Here is a 20,817-nt window from a genome sequence, read left to right on the forward strand (position 1 = left end):
CAGGAGGATGAGGCTCAGGAGGATTTATTTATGCCATCCCATCTCAAATACATGTAAGCCAGAGTGTGTGTGGATTGGGGTGGGCAGTGTGGGGCACCAAGCATTCCACGCACAAGAAACAACCTATGTAAAGGCCTTAAGGCAAATAAGAACTTGGCACTTTTGAGGAACTGAGAAAAGGTACCTGTGGTTGGACCATAGTGAGGGCAAGAGTGGTTGAAATGATGATGGAGAACAACATGAAGACCATGGTAAGGAATTTGCTGGGACCACCTGGTTCACTTGACCCGAGTGGTGAACATCAAATATTGTGTTGTTAGCACACCCAGGTTCAAATCTCAGCTTACCCACTTACTAAAGTCTCTAAATTCATTCCTACAACTCTAAAATGGGGTAGTAATACCTGCTTCAGAAATGGGCTAGGTGAGTAGTAACTAAGAGCAATACCGGAGATACAGTAAAGCCACACAGTAAATGTCAAGTGTTAGCATTTCTCGTTCTTTATTCATTGTGCCATATAGACCCGACTCTAGAATGTCAGACTCACAGGTTCTCCTTTTGTTGTTTTAAAAACTCATTCAGCTAATATTTATGAGCACTTAAAATTCTATATCCTAGCTACCCCCTCCCCCATAATTATGTTTTTATGTCTCATAGCTTCAAGGTTATGAAATTCTCAAGGGATTTCATATTAAATCTTTTGTAATCCAGGCAACAAGCACAGTGTCTGTTTCAGAAAATGTTTGAATACATGAACAACTAAAAGAAAGTTTATGAAATATATGATTACCATATTTTAGCACTGCAATTGTTTGAATAATTTGTTTTAAATCAGTCCTATGTAAAAAAAATGAGCACATTTCTCCCTCATTCCATTTTTCTGTAATGTTTAGCAAAAATTGAAAATATGCCATTTAAAATCTATAACTCTAGGGACAAGAAAACATGCTTATCGATCTTTAAAATTTATACATACTGTCTTAAAATAAGTCACTGATAGACTTATATACTTTTTTCTAGATCAAGCCTCTATTTTCATAGGTTATTTTTTTGAAAAGCATTATTCATCTTCAAATGCAAATAAGAATAAGACAGACATATAATACCATATAAATTTTTAGCAAGTTCAGTGTTAGTTTTTTAAAATATCATATTTGGAGAAATTTATAGATTCACATGCACTTGTTATAAGAAATAGTACAGAGAAATCCTATATATCCTTCACCTGGATTTGCTATTGGTGACGTCATATTATATAACTGTAGTACAGGCTCACAGCAGGAAATTGACACTGATAAAATCCACAGACTTCATTCAGATTTCTCCAGTTTTTCATGCACTTGTTTGTGTGTGTATGCATTTCGTTCTGTGCCGTTTTATCACATATGCAGATTCATGTGACCATTCACCCCAGTAAGAGACAGAACAGTTCCTTCACAAGCATCCCTTGTGCTTCCCTTTTATAGATACTGCCACCCCTCCCCCTTCCCCTCTTCCTAAAACCTGGCTACCACTAACCTGTTCTCCATTCCATAGTTTTGTCATTTCAAGAATATTATATATTTGGAATCGTATAGTATGTAACCTTTTGGGGTTGGCTTTATTTACTCTGTATGATCCCCTTGAGATAAATTGAGAGCTCTTAAAAAGTGACTTGCAAAGAAAGGCTGACATCTTTCCACTGGCCACTTGCGCTTGCCCTTTAGCAAAAAAGGCAGGAATGAGCACTACAAAGGCAAAAAGATTCTTCACTTGAATGTGAAGTAGAGTAACCTCAGTACTCATTTTAATCTTAGGAGACTGAGAGGAGAAGTTGGGAATTCCTTTCCTTCCTTTCCCCCCTCCCTCCCTCCCTCCCTCCCTCCCTCCCTCCCTCCTTCCTTCTTTCCTTCCTTCCTTCCTTCCTTCCTTCCTTCCTCTCTCTCTCTTTTTTTTTTAAGATTTTATTTATTTATTTGATAGAACACAAAAGCAGGGAAGGAGCAGAATTTCTTTTCTGACCGACCTGTTGATTTCTTGGTAAAAAACAGTCATATTTCTTTTAAAGGGCATGATCCATCTCCATACTTGTCTGTTTTATTTCCAAAGACCATTCCGATTAATTCCATCTTCCAGTCTCCCTTTTTACTTCCTCTTTTTTCACCCTGATGAGTTGAAAACAAATTGTTGTGTGAATTAAGTTCTAGATGAGATTTCTCCAAATTGTTATAATCTGACAAATAGAGATAATTTGAAATTACATGCATAGAAGAGTTCTTGTCATTTCCATTGGCCTTACAGGAAATGATTAAGGTTGCTACCTCGCTAAGAGACTTGTTTGGATTTGTTTTGCCTCAAAAGTAACTATGAAATGTATCATTCATTTGGATAATCTGAACACCATCCCTTGGGAATTTTATTCAGAATAGGAGCTCCATCTCATATCAAGTCATTTGGAGTCTTGATTAACAGTTTTATTTTTAGACAAGTATGTACCTGTAGTATGTCACCTTATTTTAAGCTGTAAATAAGAGTTTTTAATCCATTGTCAGTGTGTCAAGAATTCTAGTATCCCACAAGCAAGAGTTCTTTTAAGGTATTTTATAGATTGACTTAGCATGGCTTCAAAGAAGTAAAAAGATCTTTCATTAATAAATATTTAAATAAATGGAACATAATCTTTTAAAGGAAACTAGCTCACATTTATAGGAATTGCCATACAATTACTGAGAGGAGGTATAATTGACATTATTTATCTGAATAAGCTTGAGAAAGTTCTTACTATGATACAGGAGTAATTAACTACTGACTAACCTGTGTATCCAGTTGTTTATCTGGGTGATTGCTTTCAAAATTTTTTCTAAAGAAAGCATGGAAATTTAGTGTTTTCCTCCATTGGTGTTACAGCCCTAAGATACACTTGCCTATATATTGGGCCAGATGTATACTTCTAGTCTAGGAACAAGGTTGTCACACAGAGATAAACATAGGAACAAGTCCAGACTCATCCATTAATTTTCCATATCAATAACCCAGTCTTTAATTCATTTGAAAATTAAGTACAATCAGAATTAATTTTACCTTTGAAAATTCCTTACTAAATTATAGTATTCATATAAACTGTGGCATGTTACTGACAAGATCCAGAGCCTGACAAATTAAGCACTGAGGTGTTTACATGTTGGAACTATCCACATGTCCATGCAACTATCAAAAAATGACCATTCCCATTCTTTTTTTTTTAAGATTTATTTTATTTGTTATTTTTAGGGGGGGGGGGGAGGGAGAAAGAGAATCTCAAGTAGAGTCCCCACTGAGCATGGAGCCTGATGCAGAGCTCGATCTCACCACCCTGAAATCATGACCTGAGCTGAAATCGAGAGTCAGACCCTTAACCGACTGAGCCACCCAGGCGCCCCCGCATTCCCATTCTACATACCACACTGGCCATTTGATAAAATGCCCAGAATCCTGAAGCCTTTATTTGAATCTTCGTGCTGGCCTTTCCAGTCTGCATTTCCACTTGCATACTGAAACTAAAGAAACTGAAATATTAGTCAACAAATATTGAACACCTACTATATGCCAGCCATTGTACCAGGCACCAGAAGCATTTCAGGCAATGTGTTACTTTACTCAGCAATTTAAGTTTGTGGGTTTATTGCTGTTATTTTTAATTTAGGACATAAACTTTCTTCCTGAAGTAGTCTTTAACTGTTATTGTCAGTTTTAGATAGTTTTAAATGTAATATTTGATGATTTCTTAGATTTATGTATTTATAGACTTAGAGTTTTCATATTTTCTTTTTTCCCTACCTGGAGGGGTGATTAGGTTCTCAATAGATTTTGAAATCTTACCTTGTATCTTGTTCTGATTTTGTAGCCCAAAGCTCTACCATGAGTAATAAACTTTAATGTTTTCTGGGGCCAGGCAGGTATAAGTGTATGAAGCAGGCCAGTGTGAATAAGTAGGGCTCAGTAAGCTCTGTGTCAAACTAAAAAGTTTATGTCCCCCTGTAAACATTAAAAAAAAAAAAATGTTTTTAAACCTGTCAAACACAGCTAGAGGCCAAAAGTTTCCAACATTCTGAAAATTGAGATGCACATACATTCTTTAGACCATTGATTTTGAAATACAAGGGTGAACTATCAGTTTACTGGTGACAGTGATATGTATTAGTTTTAAAATAAATTCTGGGAACTTTGCTGCATGAACCCATTTATGGTATGGGGAGTATATATTATTTAGTTTAATATATTGTGGACACCTTTGCATGTCAGATCATATAGATCTATACCTCATGTTGTTTAATAACTACAGATTTCCGTAGTAAGGATATACCGTCATATATTTTTCCATTTCCATATTGATGGATAATAGGGAAAGTCTGAAGTATGCTTTGGCATTGTCTTTGCAGATTCTAAGAAGTAAGTCTTTTTTCCCCCCTTTTTCTTTGTTATTTTTAAATATAATTTGAATAAAAGCCCAATAGAAATTAGTTCTAAACTTTAAAGATGATTCTGAGAAAAAGTAGATTCATATAATTTACATAACTCTTAGGAAGCTTGAATTTAATTATATTTTTTTTCCCGTTAAACACATGTGGCTGAACCATTATGAGGGGCATAATTTCTTGGGCATTAATGACTGAAGGACCCTTATACAATAGTATGAAGCCATTAAAAGATTCCATATAAATTCAAAGTATATAGTATATATTTATCAGTATTCACATATAAAGAGACAGCTGTAAATAGTGTATCTCTGAGAACTAAAATTCATATTGTAGAGATATTGCATTCCTTGCTTTAAGAATCACTCATTACTTATTTGTTATATGAAATAAATAAGTGGTGCTTTCCTAAAATTTAATCATTCTTATAAACTATTGAATTTTGTTCAGATGGAACTTAAAAAGTTTCTGGATTGTATTACTTATTTACAGCAGTATGATTTTATCAGATCTCTTCCTGTATTACGTACGCTCTTTGGTCTAATTTCAAATTTCATTCTGGTTAAAAAAGGCAGCAAGAAATTCTTACTGGACATATAGAAAGAGCTTTTCACCTGGAATATAGATTTCTTTTTCTTTTATCTTCTAAAAAACTTTTTATGGAAATAAAATGCACATACAGTTAGAATTTAATTTCTAGTATGGTATCTAGTTCTACTCCATCTAATGGATCCAGTCACATCCCAGTAAGTGAGGAATTCTTTGTGCTTAGCATTTTTGTAGAGGAGATATTTTATAACTTTCAATACATTTTCAAAGTGCTGAGGCACTGGGAATGGTGTTGGCCATGTTGGTGGTAGATAGTAAATCAGTGACCTGGTCTCTAAATGGTGCTGTGGTAGGCACCAACTTATTCATTGTAGACTTGGCCATCTTAAAGATGTTCTGGTATTTTTTGTAGAAGAAAAAAGTATTGGTAGCTGAAGAAGAGAGCTTGGCTAACCTGGGACCAGGCACAAGTCAAACTGGTACAATGACAGTCTCTGTTCTTTATGTATAAAGAAGCTAGGCTAGTTCCAGGACTCTGCTCTGGACTAGACCCAACTTTTGGGAAGGTCTTAATTTGCTCTCTTAACAGAGGCCTAGAAGTATAGAAAATCCCGCTTGCATTTCTGTAACTTATAGGGAAATGAGTGATGTCATGGTTTTTAAAAATAACATCAAGTTAATTATGGATAGAGAAAAAATTAAAAAGTGAACATTTAGAAATGTTTTACAAAAGGTATAAATAAACATATTTACTTGAAATGTAAATTCATTGGACCTCAGAAATGTTAATTCCATTATTTACCTTAGGTTATCCACTGAGGATGAATCTATGTCCTTTGTCACACACAGCTTCTCCTCTGCCCTCCCAAAATAAATGATCCTGCATTTGGGTTTAACATAGCTATTATTGATTCCTCCTTTAACCATTGTAAAGTTCTTTATTGTTTCTGGTTAATTTGTTTAGATTTGAATAATTTTGTAGGATAAAGAGTTATATATAACTCAGTGTTTTCCCTTTATTTTTTCTAAGTAGATTATCAACTAAATTTTTCTTCTGTTTAGTGGTGTGACTTGCAGTGTCACCTCTTTTGTTAGTTTTTCAGTGGAAAAAATGTATACTAAAGTAATAGTGATAACCTGTAAAAAGTCCAACTCTGAACATTGTTGAAGTAGTTAAATACAAAAGCATAATGAATTTTGGTTTTCCTTTATTTTTAAGGCAAACATATCTGCCCCCCCATATATATTAAATAATGGAAATGAAATCATATGCCAAATTCTCATTCTTAAAAAAAAAAGTCTTTACAGAATTTAAATAAATAAAAAAGAAAATAGCATTAGTAATAATTTAGAATGTGATTGAAATGAAAAGCCTAGGAGTAATTTTTTTACTTCCAAAATTTCAAGATTTATATTAAAAGAATCCTTGTCTTCTTTCAGATAAATTTGCGCCTCATCTTGGTAAGCGGGAAAACAAAAGAGTTCCTGTTTTCTCCTAATGATTCTGCTTCTGACATTGCAAAGCATGTGTATGACAATTGGCCAATGGGTGAGTGGTGTTTTTCTCTTGAGAATGAATAATGTTAATTCTTTATACCCTACCTTGTTTCACAAACATTTTGAAAATGTTATAAAGATTTAAGAGAAAAACAAATAATTGAGAGATTAGTCTTCAGAGTTAAAGGGGAAGGAACACTATATCTGTCCTTGGATTTTGTTCTTCAGCTACCTCATTGCAAAATAGGGAAGGAGCCAGTATGCAAAATCTGTTTTTGCCTTAGAACTGTTTTAATGTAAATGAAAATCATTTTTTAGAAGAAAAACACAAAGCTAACACATGCACACAACTTTCATATCAGTAAATCTGTTTATAACAAAACACAAAGTAAAAGGAAAGAAAAACTATTTTTAACAAATTAAAATACATTCTCATTAGTCTTTCCTATCTATAACCTATATAAAAAGTTAATTTCTAATTCATGTCACTTCATGTGTCCTCTGAACTACAAGAGCAAGAAGGTATAAAACCCATTTATGCATTGCATTTTCAAGCCAGTATCCATGACAAACAAAATTTGAGGGAATGGGGGAGTGGTATTCCTTCCTTTCTCTGATTCTTTTCCATGTAATAAGACTTTGTCTTGCCATCCTAAAGTGGGTCTTTGGCTTGTGTTTTTCCTTTGAACTTTCTTTTTAGGGCATGTATTATAGTAATATGAATGTTTCAGCTGATTTAACATAATTTTACTAGCCAAAGCAATTTAGACTTTTAAAGGACAAGACTCATTTCAACAAAGAACACAGTGTATTCAAAATGAATCAATCAGATCAGTGTTTCTCAACCTTAAGTAATATATGGTACTCCTTTAGAGGAAGAAAATTCTTGTAGATTCTCTAGTGCTGACTTAAATTATTTTTATTACAATGTTTTTTTTTTAAAGATAGAAACATGAAACCCAACTAAGATGCTTTGTCCTTATTAGCTCATACACAACCATAAGACAGATCTAAAAAGAAAATGGAAATATAACTCTAAAACAAGTAATGTTCAAATTAACAACATTAATGTGCCAGATGATATATTTTTGCTTAAACCAACTCACTGCTTGCACCATGAATATAGTACTGTTGAGTTTGGCATGCCTATGCGCCTGCTTGCTATATGAGGACCCAGTTATCTGCTGATTCACCACAAAACCTTCATTCACACAGTGTACCCAATTGTCATTTAGCCTTCACTTAGCAAGAATGCATTGTTTATGTATTTAGTCAACCACTGTTCTATTCTTATTAGCCTCTTGACAATTAAAGAAGTACTGCTTGGTGCCAGTACAATCATAAACTGCATATGTGGGCAATAAATCCCAAGACTGTACTTGGTTCTAAGGTGATTATTTGAATTATCTAGATAATCTCTTCCAGATTGTCATTAAAATGAAAATATGATTTAAAAATTCTTGAGGACTTTCAGAACCTAAGAACATGGCTCTGTTGTTCATGAGCTCAGGATTCATAGACATGCATTTAAGAAACACTGATTTGGACAAATACTGTCAAATGACTGAATCTTTCTTCCATTGATAACTAAGGGACTAGTCAGTGTTAGTTCCTAAATCAGGGAGGGACTAAAGCAAAAGGTTGGAGGTAAGAGGGAATTTCAGAAAATTCCTTCAGAAAAAGCTAAAATAGACTAAACTTGGGGCTCTTAGAATATGGGATTTTCCTCATAGCCAGATATGACAGTACCCATCAGTAGGAAAAGCATTTTTTAAATACATAATAGTGATGTTGTACTAAATATGATCTAGAAAATTACTTTTGTGATTTGGGGAGGAGAGGGTAAAGATCAGTTTTGACATGTATGGTATTGTAGAAGAGGTTACACAACACAAAAGGCAGTTCCTCTCAAAAATTTTTTTTTGGGGGGGCAGCATTATAACGTAAAAAAGAAGAACTTTTACCTCCATAATTGTTTGATTTAGATATGAAAATTACTTTTAACTGAAGGCAGGACTTGAGTGCAGGTGTCTGCCTAAATGGTGTCCCAAATGGAACCAGCCCTCTACCAGCCTTGGAAATTGCTTGTATTTATCCCACGTTACTTATTTTCACACGTAAATTTTTGAGCCCAGCCTTTCCTAAGTTTGCCACTTCTACCCAGCAATTTTAGACAATGCAGGGAATAAAAATAAATTTTTTATTTTATCTAAAATATTTAAATTAACAATCTAGTCTACATTTTATCTCATAATAGGTCAGCAAATGTAAATATTTGTTGGTGCTAATAATGAAAGTATAGTAAATATTAAATCGGTAGAAGAAAACACTTGGTGCAGTATATTTTTGGAAAGAGTTTTTCTTGGTCTACTCTTAGGCAGTTTAGTGGAATATAGTTAATAGGTGGAATAGCTCTTACCAGCTCAGAGGTCCAAAAAAATATCCACTAAATATATGTTACTAGTTGCTGAAATTCCTCCTTAAAGCATTGTTCTTCTATAGGTCTCTCTAAATTTCAGATCCTCTTGAGAGTTTGGAAAGGTAGATAGCGTATTAAACCCAATGAAGTACATGGAAATCACAATACTCTGTATAAAATAATGAAGTATGTAGCTTCGAGTTTTTGCATCTCAAAAAAATACTTAAAGATTTTTAGAATATTTTTTTTTCCAGTGAATCAGACACTGTCATTTGTCTTTATATGTATGGACACTTCCATCTTGACCAGAAAAAGTCTATTAAACAGTAATTTCGGGAGCAATGAATTCAAAGTAATCCATACTGAAGTGTTAGAGGTTTAGTTGATCTTTTTTCTAGAAGAAGAGGGACCTGGGAGCACTAGTGTCAGAAGGCAACAGAGGTGTGCAAGGGGGGGGAGAAAGGACCCCGCAGAAAAAGCACCAGGGGACTAGAAAAGAAAGGACGCCATTTCATTTCTCTTGTCCCATTTCTCTTGTGCTGAGTCAGTGGGAGGCACACTTTTATCAAATTCATCTTCATCATTTTGAACACTCAAAAGGAAAAGTGCTCTACTTACCTCTTTTCTGTCACTTCTCTTTAGGCTATTTTAAACTCATCCTTGTATTGACAGTTAGCTCCTGATAATAGGAGCTTCTTTAGGAAACAAACACATCCTACAAGAATTCTTGAGAAAGATGATAATGGAATTCTTAAATCTTTGTCACAATCAGAGCTTAATCATTTTTTTTTTTTTTTAAAGATTTTATTTACTTATTTGACAGAGAGACACAGCGAGAGAGGGAACACAAGCAGGGGGAGCGGGGGAGGGAGAAGCAGGCTTCCCGCGGAGCAGGGAGCCCGATGGTGGGCTCCATCCAAGGACCCCGGGATCATGACCTGAGCCAAAGGCAGACGCCTAACGACTCAGCCACCCAGGCGCCCCTACTGCAAGTAATTTTTAACAAAGAATGTCCCAACGTTCCGTCTTTAACTGTGTGTGACAAAGCCAAGATACCCCACCAATCCGATACAAAAGTCAGGGGGGTAGTTTTAACAGCGTCCAAGTAAGTAAGTACAGCGTCCAAGTTAGTGAAATCACTAACCCTGTACCCTATCACATTATCAGTGTCCTTAAATCATTATTTTAACAGAGTAGTATTCCATATTTCACTATAACATAAGTTGTACACAAAATGAAATATTCTGCTACCCATCCTACTCACCAGTTTTTTTATTTTCTTTATGTACTTTCCTATCATATTTGTGTAGTACCTTCTAATATATGTTACTTTCAGTTTTCTTCTTCTGAATATTTTGGGTAAAGTGAACCTAAAGTTGTGTCTTCTATAATGTTTTATCATTTGGCTTCAGAAGACAAAGTATAAATCAGTGTTATCCAAAAGTAAACATTGTTAATTTTTTTGTTATTTTTTAAAATTTGTGTTCTCCAGTTTTATTGAGGTATAATTTTTTTGTTATTCTCTGTATCAGTATATCAAAATCTCTGTTAAACTTATTGTCTCTAGCTTCAAATATATATTTTAACAGGTACAAATATTAGAACATTATAATATTCTCTGTTAATTGCTGATAATAGTAATTTTCAAATGACATTTTTCTTTACCTAGGATTAGATTTTTCCCAACTCATTCACCTTAATCTTTAAACTTCAGGACTATAAACAGTGCAGTAATACCTTAACTCCGTCTTGAAATACACCTAACAAGTTCACTGCTTCTTTTCAGACTGGGAAGAAGAGCAGGTCAGCAGTCCAAATATTCTACGACTTATTTATCAAGGACGATTTCTGCATGGAAATGTCACATTAGGAGGTAATAGTCACCTTTGTAATGGGATTTAATGTCTGTCTCATGGCAGTGGCATTCATTTGTTTCAATGCTGTTGGCTGATTTTACAAAAAAAAATTATTTCAAACTTATGAATTCTGCCTATTTTGGTAACTCAACTTCTTTACATTTTGCATTCTGTTAAATTTTATTTTAGCTCTGTGATAAGTGTTTACTCCCTTATGAAATAAACTCTATCTCATTAGATGTAGGAATCCCTACCTATTGTTTTGTAAACGTAATTTTATGGTACTTCTGGATAATATAAATTAGATGTAATATTTTTAAGTTAAAGCCAGACACACAGAGTAGGCGAAGTTTATGATAATTGGTTTTCAGTTTGACTCTGTTATAATTGCCCATCGTGCAAGAACGAAGGTAAATGTTATGTTAGAGTGAGGATTAAAAGAGCAGATTTAGAACCCAGTTATCCTAGTTGTATCCTGGCTCCCCTGCTTCCTGCTGTATAATCTTGGGGAAGTTAATTAACTTTCCTCTGTGATAAAATGGGCTAACAATAGTGCCTACCTCCTAGATTAAGAGGATTAAATTATATATTCAAAGCACTTAGAACAAACACTTCTTTGGTATCACTGCTCTTTATATGTGATTGGAGAAGTGTAGCTCAATAGTGCCCCCTTATGGGGTACATTCTCTACCATCAGCAGGGTTTGTTTTGTTTTTAGTACCTACATTTCAAATATATTCTGATAATTAGGTATTTGCAGGCAAATTAAGTGATTTACTTTAATATTTTTGTTTAAATGTAGTCTGACTTTTTTCTCTAAAACCTAACAACAAAATTGATCAGTATATCTGGGTGTTTGATAAAGGTTGAATAACATTCACCTATGTGTTTTTTTGGTCACAGTTTTTCTTTTTAGTTTCCCTGTGTTCTTGAATGTGAATAATAAAGGAGACAGTACACAGGGTCATGGTAACTATCTTCAAATACTTGAATGGCTAGTACAGAGAAAGGTGTAGGCTAGCTTTGCATGGCTTGAGACTTGCTCTGTATAACCTTGCATTAGACTTAGGACCAACAGCTGGGAATTAAAAGCAGACAGATTACTATTCAATACAAGAAAGAATTTATTTGAGCATGTCAAGCTGCCTAAAGAAAGAATAGACCACTGAGGAAAAAGAGTGAAATCCTTTTTATTGGTTACAATCAGTAGGTACAGCCATGGATGGGGTTCAGTCATTTTGTGGATGGTTAAACCAGGAGACCTGGGCATTCTTTGCCACTCTTACAATTTTGTGGTTCCAGTAAGTTTCAGGTTTAATTTTTTTGTTACCAAGTTTCTTAAAACGCAGCCCTGAATCCCCTTGTTTGAGATCTAACTTTTTAGTTCCATAGAATTTCAGTCTACTAAAGAACGGGTGTGATAACAGTCTTACTAAGGATAAAGAAGATCAGTTACAAGTTTGACACTCAATACATTGCAGTTCATTCTTTCCCAAAATGTGGTGGAGACTGGCAATCAATCAGGAATCAACTGGGATACTTACTTTGAAATGCAGATTTCCGCATGCTGGCTAAGTTGGAGGAGAGCTTTCTCTGTCTCCCTCCCCCCCTCCCTCCCTCCTTCTGTTTCTTCCTCCCTCCCTCCCCTTCCCCCTTTCTTTTCCCCTCCCTTTTTCCCCATCTCCCCGTCTACTACTGCATTGAAATCCTGGGTGATTTTTATGTGAGGTTGAAAACTCCTGTTCTGGGGGCGCCTGGGTGGCTCAGTCGGTAAAGCATCTGCCTTCTGCTCAGTTCATGATACCAGGGTTCTGGGATCCAGCCCAGCATGGGGGGGGGGGTCCCTGCTCAGCAGGAAGTCTGCTTCTCCCCTTCTCCCTCTGCCCCTCCCCCCCAACTCCTACTCGCTCTTGCTGTTTCTCTCTCTCTCAAATGAATAAATAAAATCTTTAAAAGAAAACTGTTCTAGATATTGTACAGAGTCATAATAGAAAGCAGAAGCCTCCACAGTGAAGGAAAGAGAAAGCCTTTTAAATTCTTGTATCCTTCCTTTCCCTTCTTTGATACTGTTAGCGTCCATATCTACTATTTCCAGTTAAAATTAAAATGGAGAAAGAAAATAATAATCCCCATCAATCAAATTTGTAGCTTCAAATGGTAAGCCACTCAGCAGCTTTCCAGGCCTGTCCACACCTCTCTAAATGTACAGCTCCATTCACTTACCTGTTTCCTGAGATCTGTCTTCCTTGCTTTCTCAAAATGATGGTGATGATGATGAGGGTAATATTTACTGCATGTATTCTTTGTGCCAAGTCCTGGACTAAGCACTTTCCTTGGATTGTTTCATTTAGTCAATACAGCTGTAAAGGGCAGGTGACAGAATTACTGTCTCTGTTTGGGTAGAGGAAACTGAGGCCGGGGGAGCAGGTAAATGACTCTCTCATGCCTCATCTCACATTGGCAAGTAGTGGAGATGTGATTTTCAACTCAGATCTAGCTTACTGGAGTCCAGGAGATGATAGGAGAGTGACATGCAACCTTAAGTTCAGTCAGTCTTTCCCAGTACATTTAATGAAAAATTTTATAATACAAAGTTTTATTTGCATTTTAATGTTAAATCAGCCGTAGGAGATTATCCAGAAAAGGCCCTCCTCTTATTTCATCAGAGCATGTATTTATGGGCCATCATACTTCATTTGGACTTGAGAAGTTAAGAGAATAGACCAAATAATGGCTGGCCAACTTTAAGTAAGGTGGAAACTCACCTTGATTACATGAAATATGAATAATATTGAAGATATTTAGGACTCTTTTTTAATCTACATGTGAACCATTATCCTATGGAGCAAGATTTAAAAAGCAGGTAGCAGGAGGATCATACTTGCTAAGTAATGATCTTAAGCCTGCCTTAAGTTTGTAGTTAGTAAGGAGAAAGTAGTTCTGGATGTCGGAACTAAATCTCAACTATGGAAATAACTTTATAAGTTAGATATACTGGCTGCTTCTAATTTTATACACAGAATAACAAAGAGATTCACCATGAAACTTAATGTCTATATTTGCTTAAGTGGTTCATGGATGCATGGTGTGTGTTATATCATTCTGTGTTTGAAATATTTCATAATAAAATTTTTTATTATGAATGAGGAAAGCCTTTTAAATTAAGACCTGATTAGAAAACAGTAATTATTAATAATGCCAAGATAGTGATTCTCTTAAAGTAACCTTTTAAGAAAATTATTTTTTCATTGAATAATACAGGGTTGAGAATAAATATTTAAAATTAAGTTTGTTGTTCTTTTTCTACATTATAGTGGCCTGTTCAGTGCAGTAATTTTATTAGATGACTGCATATTAGACTGATAATTAGATTCAGAAACAAATATCTCTTAATCTAAACTTTTCCCTAATCTAGAAAAGGTATTCTCAAAAACTTTTTTTAGTTCCTTTTCTCCCCTGAAGGTTATCTCCAATGTTAATTATATATTTTCTCTTGTCCCCTTCCTTCAACAGTATGGTTATTGGTGTCAGACTAAGGGCCATAGCTGGGCAGAATCATTTCTTGACTTGTTTCTGTTATGATATTAACCTAATTTCATTTTGTAAGAGATGCTCTAACTGGTCAGAAATTCAGTCTGTTGAGGAGGTCCTACAAAAAGCAATCAATTCTTTAAATGGTTTCAGTTCTGATTAGTGATTTCAGTAGGTCAGTGTATATGTAACAGACTATCTTCTGCTTTTCCCATAGCATTAAAACTTCCTTTTGGCAAAACAACGGTGATGCATTTGGTGGCCAGAGAGACATTGCCAGAGCCAAACTCTCAAGGTAAGCCACACCCTGCAGAGGCTTCTCACTCAAGCCACAGAGACAGGCACTCAAAAATGGTTCCGTGTTTTTGGACCTTCTGAGGGAAAGGAAGTTTTCATTGTTTATGAACAGAGCTTGTTAAGCAAATAACCAGACATCCTGGAAACGGGCTATAATTAAAACAGGCTATAATTATAATTATAGCTTTTTAATTAAAAAAAATTGGAAACATTAAAAAAAATTCTTACAATGTTTGGATGCCACCCCCCCCCCCCATTTGAGCATTTTTATAAACCAGGCTTTTCTGCATTTTCTCCAGGTCAGAGGAATCGCGAAAAGACTGGAGAGAGTAATTGTTGTGTAATCCTGTAAACACTGTCTGCTAGGTGTGCTGTGATGTAGTCTTTGTCTTTCATGCTGCTGGGACAGAAGAGACCCAACATTGCTTCAGAAACCCTTAGGAAGAGTCTGCCTGTAAATCCATGGAACTGAATAATCTCATGAACAGTCATCTTCTTGCGTCAGAGTAAAAAGAACCAAGAACATTTTTTCACTATGATTTTTTATTTCTAGTATCTTTGTTTATGTTGAGCAGTTTTAAAATATATTGGTTTTTGAATGCTGTCAATCGCCGGGGGCAGAGTTAAGTTCTCTTTCCTAGCGGAAGCCATTCTGCTGCCACAGAAATTTGCATCACCAGAACTAACAAATCAAGTGTTCCAAATATAGTTTGCACTAAAAAAGATTGACATTATTTTCTTCATAGCAGAATTTACAGCATGGTTTATGGCACCTAGAAATGCTCAGAAATACAATATTCCACACTGGAAAACACTCAGCAATTAATGAAGTTAATTAGTGGGCCAACTGGAGAGGGAAAAATGGAAAAGAAACTGAAATGTTGGGTGAATTCTATCAGAGTCAGCCATGGGGGCTGCACTGGCACAGAATACAAACCTGAGTATGACTATTTTCACTGCAACAAATGAGAAAACAAAATGTGCCTGTTGTTTAAAGCACTCAGCAGAGAGCTGATGAAACAAATTTCTTTTCCTTTCACACACGCACTCCTCAGTCACGCTGTCACCGAGTGCTTGTCCACACAGCACAACAGGGGTGCGAGCGCGCTTCCTAGCCTTAATGTGGGAGGGTCAATTCCATACTCGTAGACTTGCATTGCCGCGCAGAGATAATAGAAAACCTCATTTACTCATCAGTTTTATGTATTTGAAGATCAGCAAATTGAATTTTTCCATAATTATTGCTCATCTGTAACTGTGTCCAGTGTCACACTCATTCATTAGAGTTCAGATGAATTCTTAAAATTTAAATAATTCTCCATAGTAACTAATTTTGTTTCTTTATGTAGTTTGCATTTGGTATTAGTGCTTGCAATTGTATTAAAATCAAAAGTTGACTTTTAAAGCATACTACATGAATAAGGATGCCATTCTTTTGTTTTGTACCAATAATTTAAAAATTGATATGCTAAAATAATTTGCACAGCACTAAAGCATGAGCTAGTTTCATCTAAACCTGTAAAAATATAAAAGATTTTATATTTTTTCACTGGGAAGAAATTCTTCCTGGATGAAATTACAAATATGTGTAGAATATATTTAATAAAAAACTTATAAAATACCTAACTATAGAACTTAAATATAGATTGGCGTGTAGTATATAGAACAATATTCCATATAAATAACTTTAGCCTTTATAAAAATGAAGCTGCAGGCTGACATTACGTTCTGTACTTAAGTAATTAAGTGTCCGTGGCCCTTAAAAACATTCAGTGTAAATGGTTTCAGATGGTCAGCTTTGTCTAAAGGTAATCAGGTTATTTTGTTCATTGTCAGTGCTTTGATGAAGAGGCTTTATATGCAGTAGATCTACGAAAATATTGTTCATACTGATCAGAATTAAATTTGTATAGAGCAGAGTTTTAAAATGAATGTAAATAGCACTAAACATTTTCTTCCTGCAACCTATACTTATTCTTTCTGTAAACTAAAAAATATAATGCATTTCAGTGGTAATTTTAAAGGTCTTGATTAAGTCGATTATTGTTTAAGCACGGTCTCATCCATGTTAAAATTTGTTTTCTACTTTTGTTTCTGAATCTTTAAGAAATTTGTTTAATATTCTCTTGTTTCAGAGTATTCCATGTATCTTTGATATTTAACCTGGTTAATTTGTGCACAGAGCAACAATGGACAGCATTATGCAGTCTCTGTCATCACTAAAATGTATTCAGATGTTAAATATTTATATGCTTTGTTGACTAGCTCAAATGTGAATTCCTAGTGTTGACTAAAGAGGAATCTGATAGTTACTTAATTGGGCAATTAAGCCATTTATGGCTCTATTCTTCTTTGTAAAACAAACTACTGGTAATTATTTTTAATACCTATTTTAATTCTAATTTTACTCTTCTGTCTTTCCAAAGTTAGACTATCAGTTAATTATGATTGAATTTTTATGATTGTTTAAAAAATAATTCTCTATTGGTTTTCAATATATTTTTCTGTGTGTTCTCATGTTATAAATTTCCCTTTTACAGGACCTCAATTTAAAGTTTGCAAAATGGATAAACCGGTTTATTAGTAGAGAAGGAATTATGTCACTTAATTCCTGATAACATTGTTGTGCAAAATGGGAAAATAAAATAGCAGTAAAATTATATACCGAAAACACCAAAAATTGAGATGCCTTAATAGTATATCCATGAAAATACTCAACTGTCCCTTTGAAAATAGTTCCTTGGACTGCCTGAAGTTAAAATATGATTAATTATATCCAAGGCTACTATTGAAGATCCCTCTGCCAAAAATAACAGCTCACTTACCGAGAGGTAAAGGCTGCATAGATCCAGTAATGTAAATAAAGCCTGAATTGTGGGCCTGTGACCTTGCCCAGCACTTGGTGTCTAATTCACCTCTTTTACCTAAATTATCCTAGACTTTGTTAAGTGTTCTGGACAAGGCAAAGCTTTTCTTCTTTATTAAAACCTTAGCATGTCTCCTTGATCTGAATTATTTGCTTTCTGTTCAAGATAGGTTGTATCTTAAATCCTGTCATGAAAAATAGAGTGTCTAATATCGCCAGTCACATCAAATGAGGTTTTCTCATAACAAACATTTATCCTTAGTTTTATGTCATCTTGACCAATGTTGCAGTAATTTCTGTTAGCTGATTGTGGTAAACAATGTTTAATGTGAAAAGAAATTAAAACTTTCTTCATCTGCTGTAGGATATTTTCTTCTTTTAAATGACTTCTATTTGTAATTTTGATGTGTTTCCCTGTTCTTTGTCTCTACTGCTTTTCTCTTTTTTTCCCTTTGATTTATTTTATTACATTTTCCAGTAAAATCACACTGCACCAGCCTTTATTCTTTCATTTTAACAAAATCAAAGAGAAATGATCAATCAAAATTTAGCATGCCTTCACACCATCCTTACTGGTCATTGTCACGGGCATGTCTTCAGTTTTTTTCCATTACCGTTTTGTAATACAGTTGCTTGTTAGCTGAACAGTAAATGGATGGGAGGAGGGCTTGAGAGAAGAGTACATAACCTAGAATTATGGCTGGAAGAGAACTGCAGGCCTCTGGCTGCTGTCTAAGCGTGGTCTCCCTGGCCTGGGGGCAGTGGGCTTCTTGGCTGTGGCAGCAGGTGACCACTGTGCGCCCCCCGCCCCCAGCCTTCTGGTGCGCTTTCTTCCCAAGACTGCAACACCCATGAAGCTCTTTTACAGACTTGGGGGGGGGGGAGGGCATGGCTTCCGGAAGAGCTCACCAGCAAAATTAAGTGAGAAACATGTAATCCTTGGAGAGTCAAGTTTAAACCAGCACTAGAACATGAAAAACTTTCACTTATTTGGTGGTCTTTGACAATGATGTCACATGTTCGTCCTTTAATATTATTTTGTATGTTCTGCCTCTTTTTCAAAATCACAACTTTCAAGAAATACAGAATAAGGGCGCCTGGGTAGCTCAGTCAGTTGGGTGTCTGCCTTTGGCTCAGCGCATGGCCCCGGGGTCCTGGGATGGAGCCCCGCATCGGGTTCCCTGCTCAGCCAGGAGCCTGCTTCTCCCTCTCCCTCTCCCCCACCCCCGCTTGTGCTCTGTCTCTCTCTCTCTCTCTGAAATAAAATCTTTAAAAAAAAAAAAGACAGCGCAGACCTAGGAAATCAATAGCAGAGCAAAGGGAGTGTCAGTCTCTCCTATGATGCAGCCAGTGAGAGAGGTAAACACACACACGTTTCTTAAAGTAGCTTTGAAGTGATTTGGTTTTGAGTTGTGAGAACCTACCTGGGTGTAAAGTATGGTTATTGCGTGTTCGAACATTATTCATTATCTCATTTTTATTTTTTACATTTCTTGAGTCATATTTTGGTGTGAGATATCTATAGCGTATTAAGAGAAACTTTAAATAACACAAGGAGGGGACAGAATCTGGAGGGGAGGAGTGACCATAAGTCGTCCTGGAACCTTAAGGTTCCAACTGGTGCTGCTTTTAGACTGTCCAGACATTCCATATAACAATACAGTGTGGCGGGGGAGGGGGGGAGGGTGTTGGTTATTCAGTTCTCAGTTGTCTGATAATTTTCCCAGCAATCGAGCCTGGCTGGTTCAGCCTCCCCTCCCCCCACCTCAGTGTCCTCTGGGGGCATCGTTTAATGACTGCCACTAATTTGCCACTTTCCCCTCACGTTTCGCGGAAGCACATTTTTAAACTATGATCATTTTAACAGTCCATTTGACGGATATCAGTCCTCAGATTTCAGAATACCATGAGAATATCTGGACTTTGGAGTCCGGCCTGGCTTCAAGCTGGTAACTTTGAACAAGTTATTTAATCTGTGGGCTTCAATTTTTTCATATATAGAATAAGAATCATACCTATTTTGTAGGCTCATAAGGATTATTTTTAAATATTTAGAGCACTGTTTTGCCCAAAAACTTCTATGACAGACTGGCAAAACTGTTAAAAGTCTTTGTCAAAAATTAAGTGCTAGGCATCAACATGTACTCTAAACTTTACAAAAATAGCTTACAAAAATGTCAGAAAAGACATGGACAATTCTATGTTCATAGACTTCTAAAATGACAAGAAGTGGGGAGATCTTAAAAATAAGCCTTACACTAGAGGAAATGTAGAGGACCCAGGAATTCACCGATGAGATGCGGCTTCAGATAGGGATGCCAGGTTCCAGAGCTTGGACAGTAAGCAAAGGACTGGACATATTAACACAAGGACATAACTCTGTCAAAATTTGCGATGGGATTTGTTGACCAAGAGGTAAAAGTACACATAGACATTGTCCAAAAGAGGTAGGTCTAGTAAGGGTGGGACGCAGCACTATGTCAAGAAGACACAGCCCTATGTCAAGAACTTCACAGACGTGAGTGGTGAAGGGGGTGAAGAGTGTCCGATGATGCGTAGCAGAGACAAAAATGAGGGCCAATACTTCAGATTCGGGCAACCGATTTCTGATTCTACCTCAGGAACCACCGAGGCCAGCTAGCTACTGTGCCCATGGAGCAGGACCTCCCCGGAGTTCTTACTAAGACAATCTGTTGGCTCTTGACTTGCCGGTAAGGCCATCTCATAGTCGTGCTCTCGTAGATTTCTGTGATGACCAAAGTAGGGAAGGCAGACAGTGCAGAGTGCTTCTCCAGCACACTCCCCTCTTGCTGTCTGGGCTCCGATGTTGTTACGCTATTTGCCCGCCCCCCCCCCCCGGGGGGGCTCAGGCAAGTGTGCCCTTCTCCCAACACCAGGGCTTAAAAAGCCCCATTTCCTCTGGTGTGATGGGTTTGGGAGCGGGCATGGGACCAGTCCCGGCAAATGAAACTTGAAGGGAACTCTGCTGATGGAGTTTCTGGGGAAAGTTCTCACGCTCAAGGTGACCTTACAAGAGACTTTTGCCTCTGGACATCATTCTGTCTGGATGTCCTGACTGAAGCCACTGTGGCCTGGAGGGCAAAGCCGGCGCCCTGAGGTTGCAGAGCAGAAAGAGAAAAACACTGGGCCCTTGAAGACATGGCAGAGCTGCGGGGTTTGCCCAGTGTGGAGCCCACGCTCTAGACCTGAGAGGCCATCTCGTATATTTATTGGGGTTTTTCCCCACTTCCACTCAAAGACATCCCTAATGATACATAGAAGGGAATGTTACAACACATACTCCAACTTCATGAAATTAGCTTGCAAAAAGAGAAAAAAATTTGATGATTCTGTGTTCACATCTGTCAG

At 36.3% G+C, this 20,817-nt stretch overlaps 1 protein-coding gene across 1 annotated transcript in view; it reads left to right on the forward strand.

Annotated features, from left to right (window-relative positions):
* Window positions 1-17,814, forward strand: part of UBL3 (ubiquitin like 3) — a 69,064-nt gene extending 51,250 nt beyond the window's left edge. The window contains exons 2-5 of the mRNA XM_025875113.2: window positions 6,423-6,531; window positions 10,685-10,771; window positions 14,503-14,580; window positions 14,882-17,814. Coding sequence (XP_025730898.1) covers window positions 6,423-6,531; window positions 10,685-10,771; window positions 14,503-14,580; window positions 14,882-14,934 — 327 coding nt within the window. The 3' untranslated portion in view covers window positions 14,935-17,814. The remainder of the gene's footprint in view (window positions 1-6,422; window positions 6,532-10,684; window positions 10,772-14,502; window positions 14,581-14,881) is intronic.
* Window positions 17,815-20,817: the final 3,003 nt, after the last annotated feature.

This window comes from Callorhinus ursinus, unplaced genomic scaffold, assembly GCF_003265705.2.
Source record: "Callorhinus ursinus isolate GAN/ISIS: 27379988/994484 unplaced genomic scaffold, GSC_fseal_2.0 scaffold7, whole genome shotgun sequence".
In the NCBI taxonomy this organism is placed as follows: domain Eukaryota; kingdom Metazoa; phylum Chordata; class Mammalia; order Carnivora; family Otariidae; genus Callorhinus; species Callorhinus ursinus.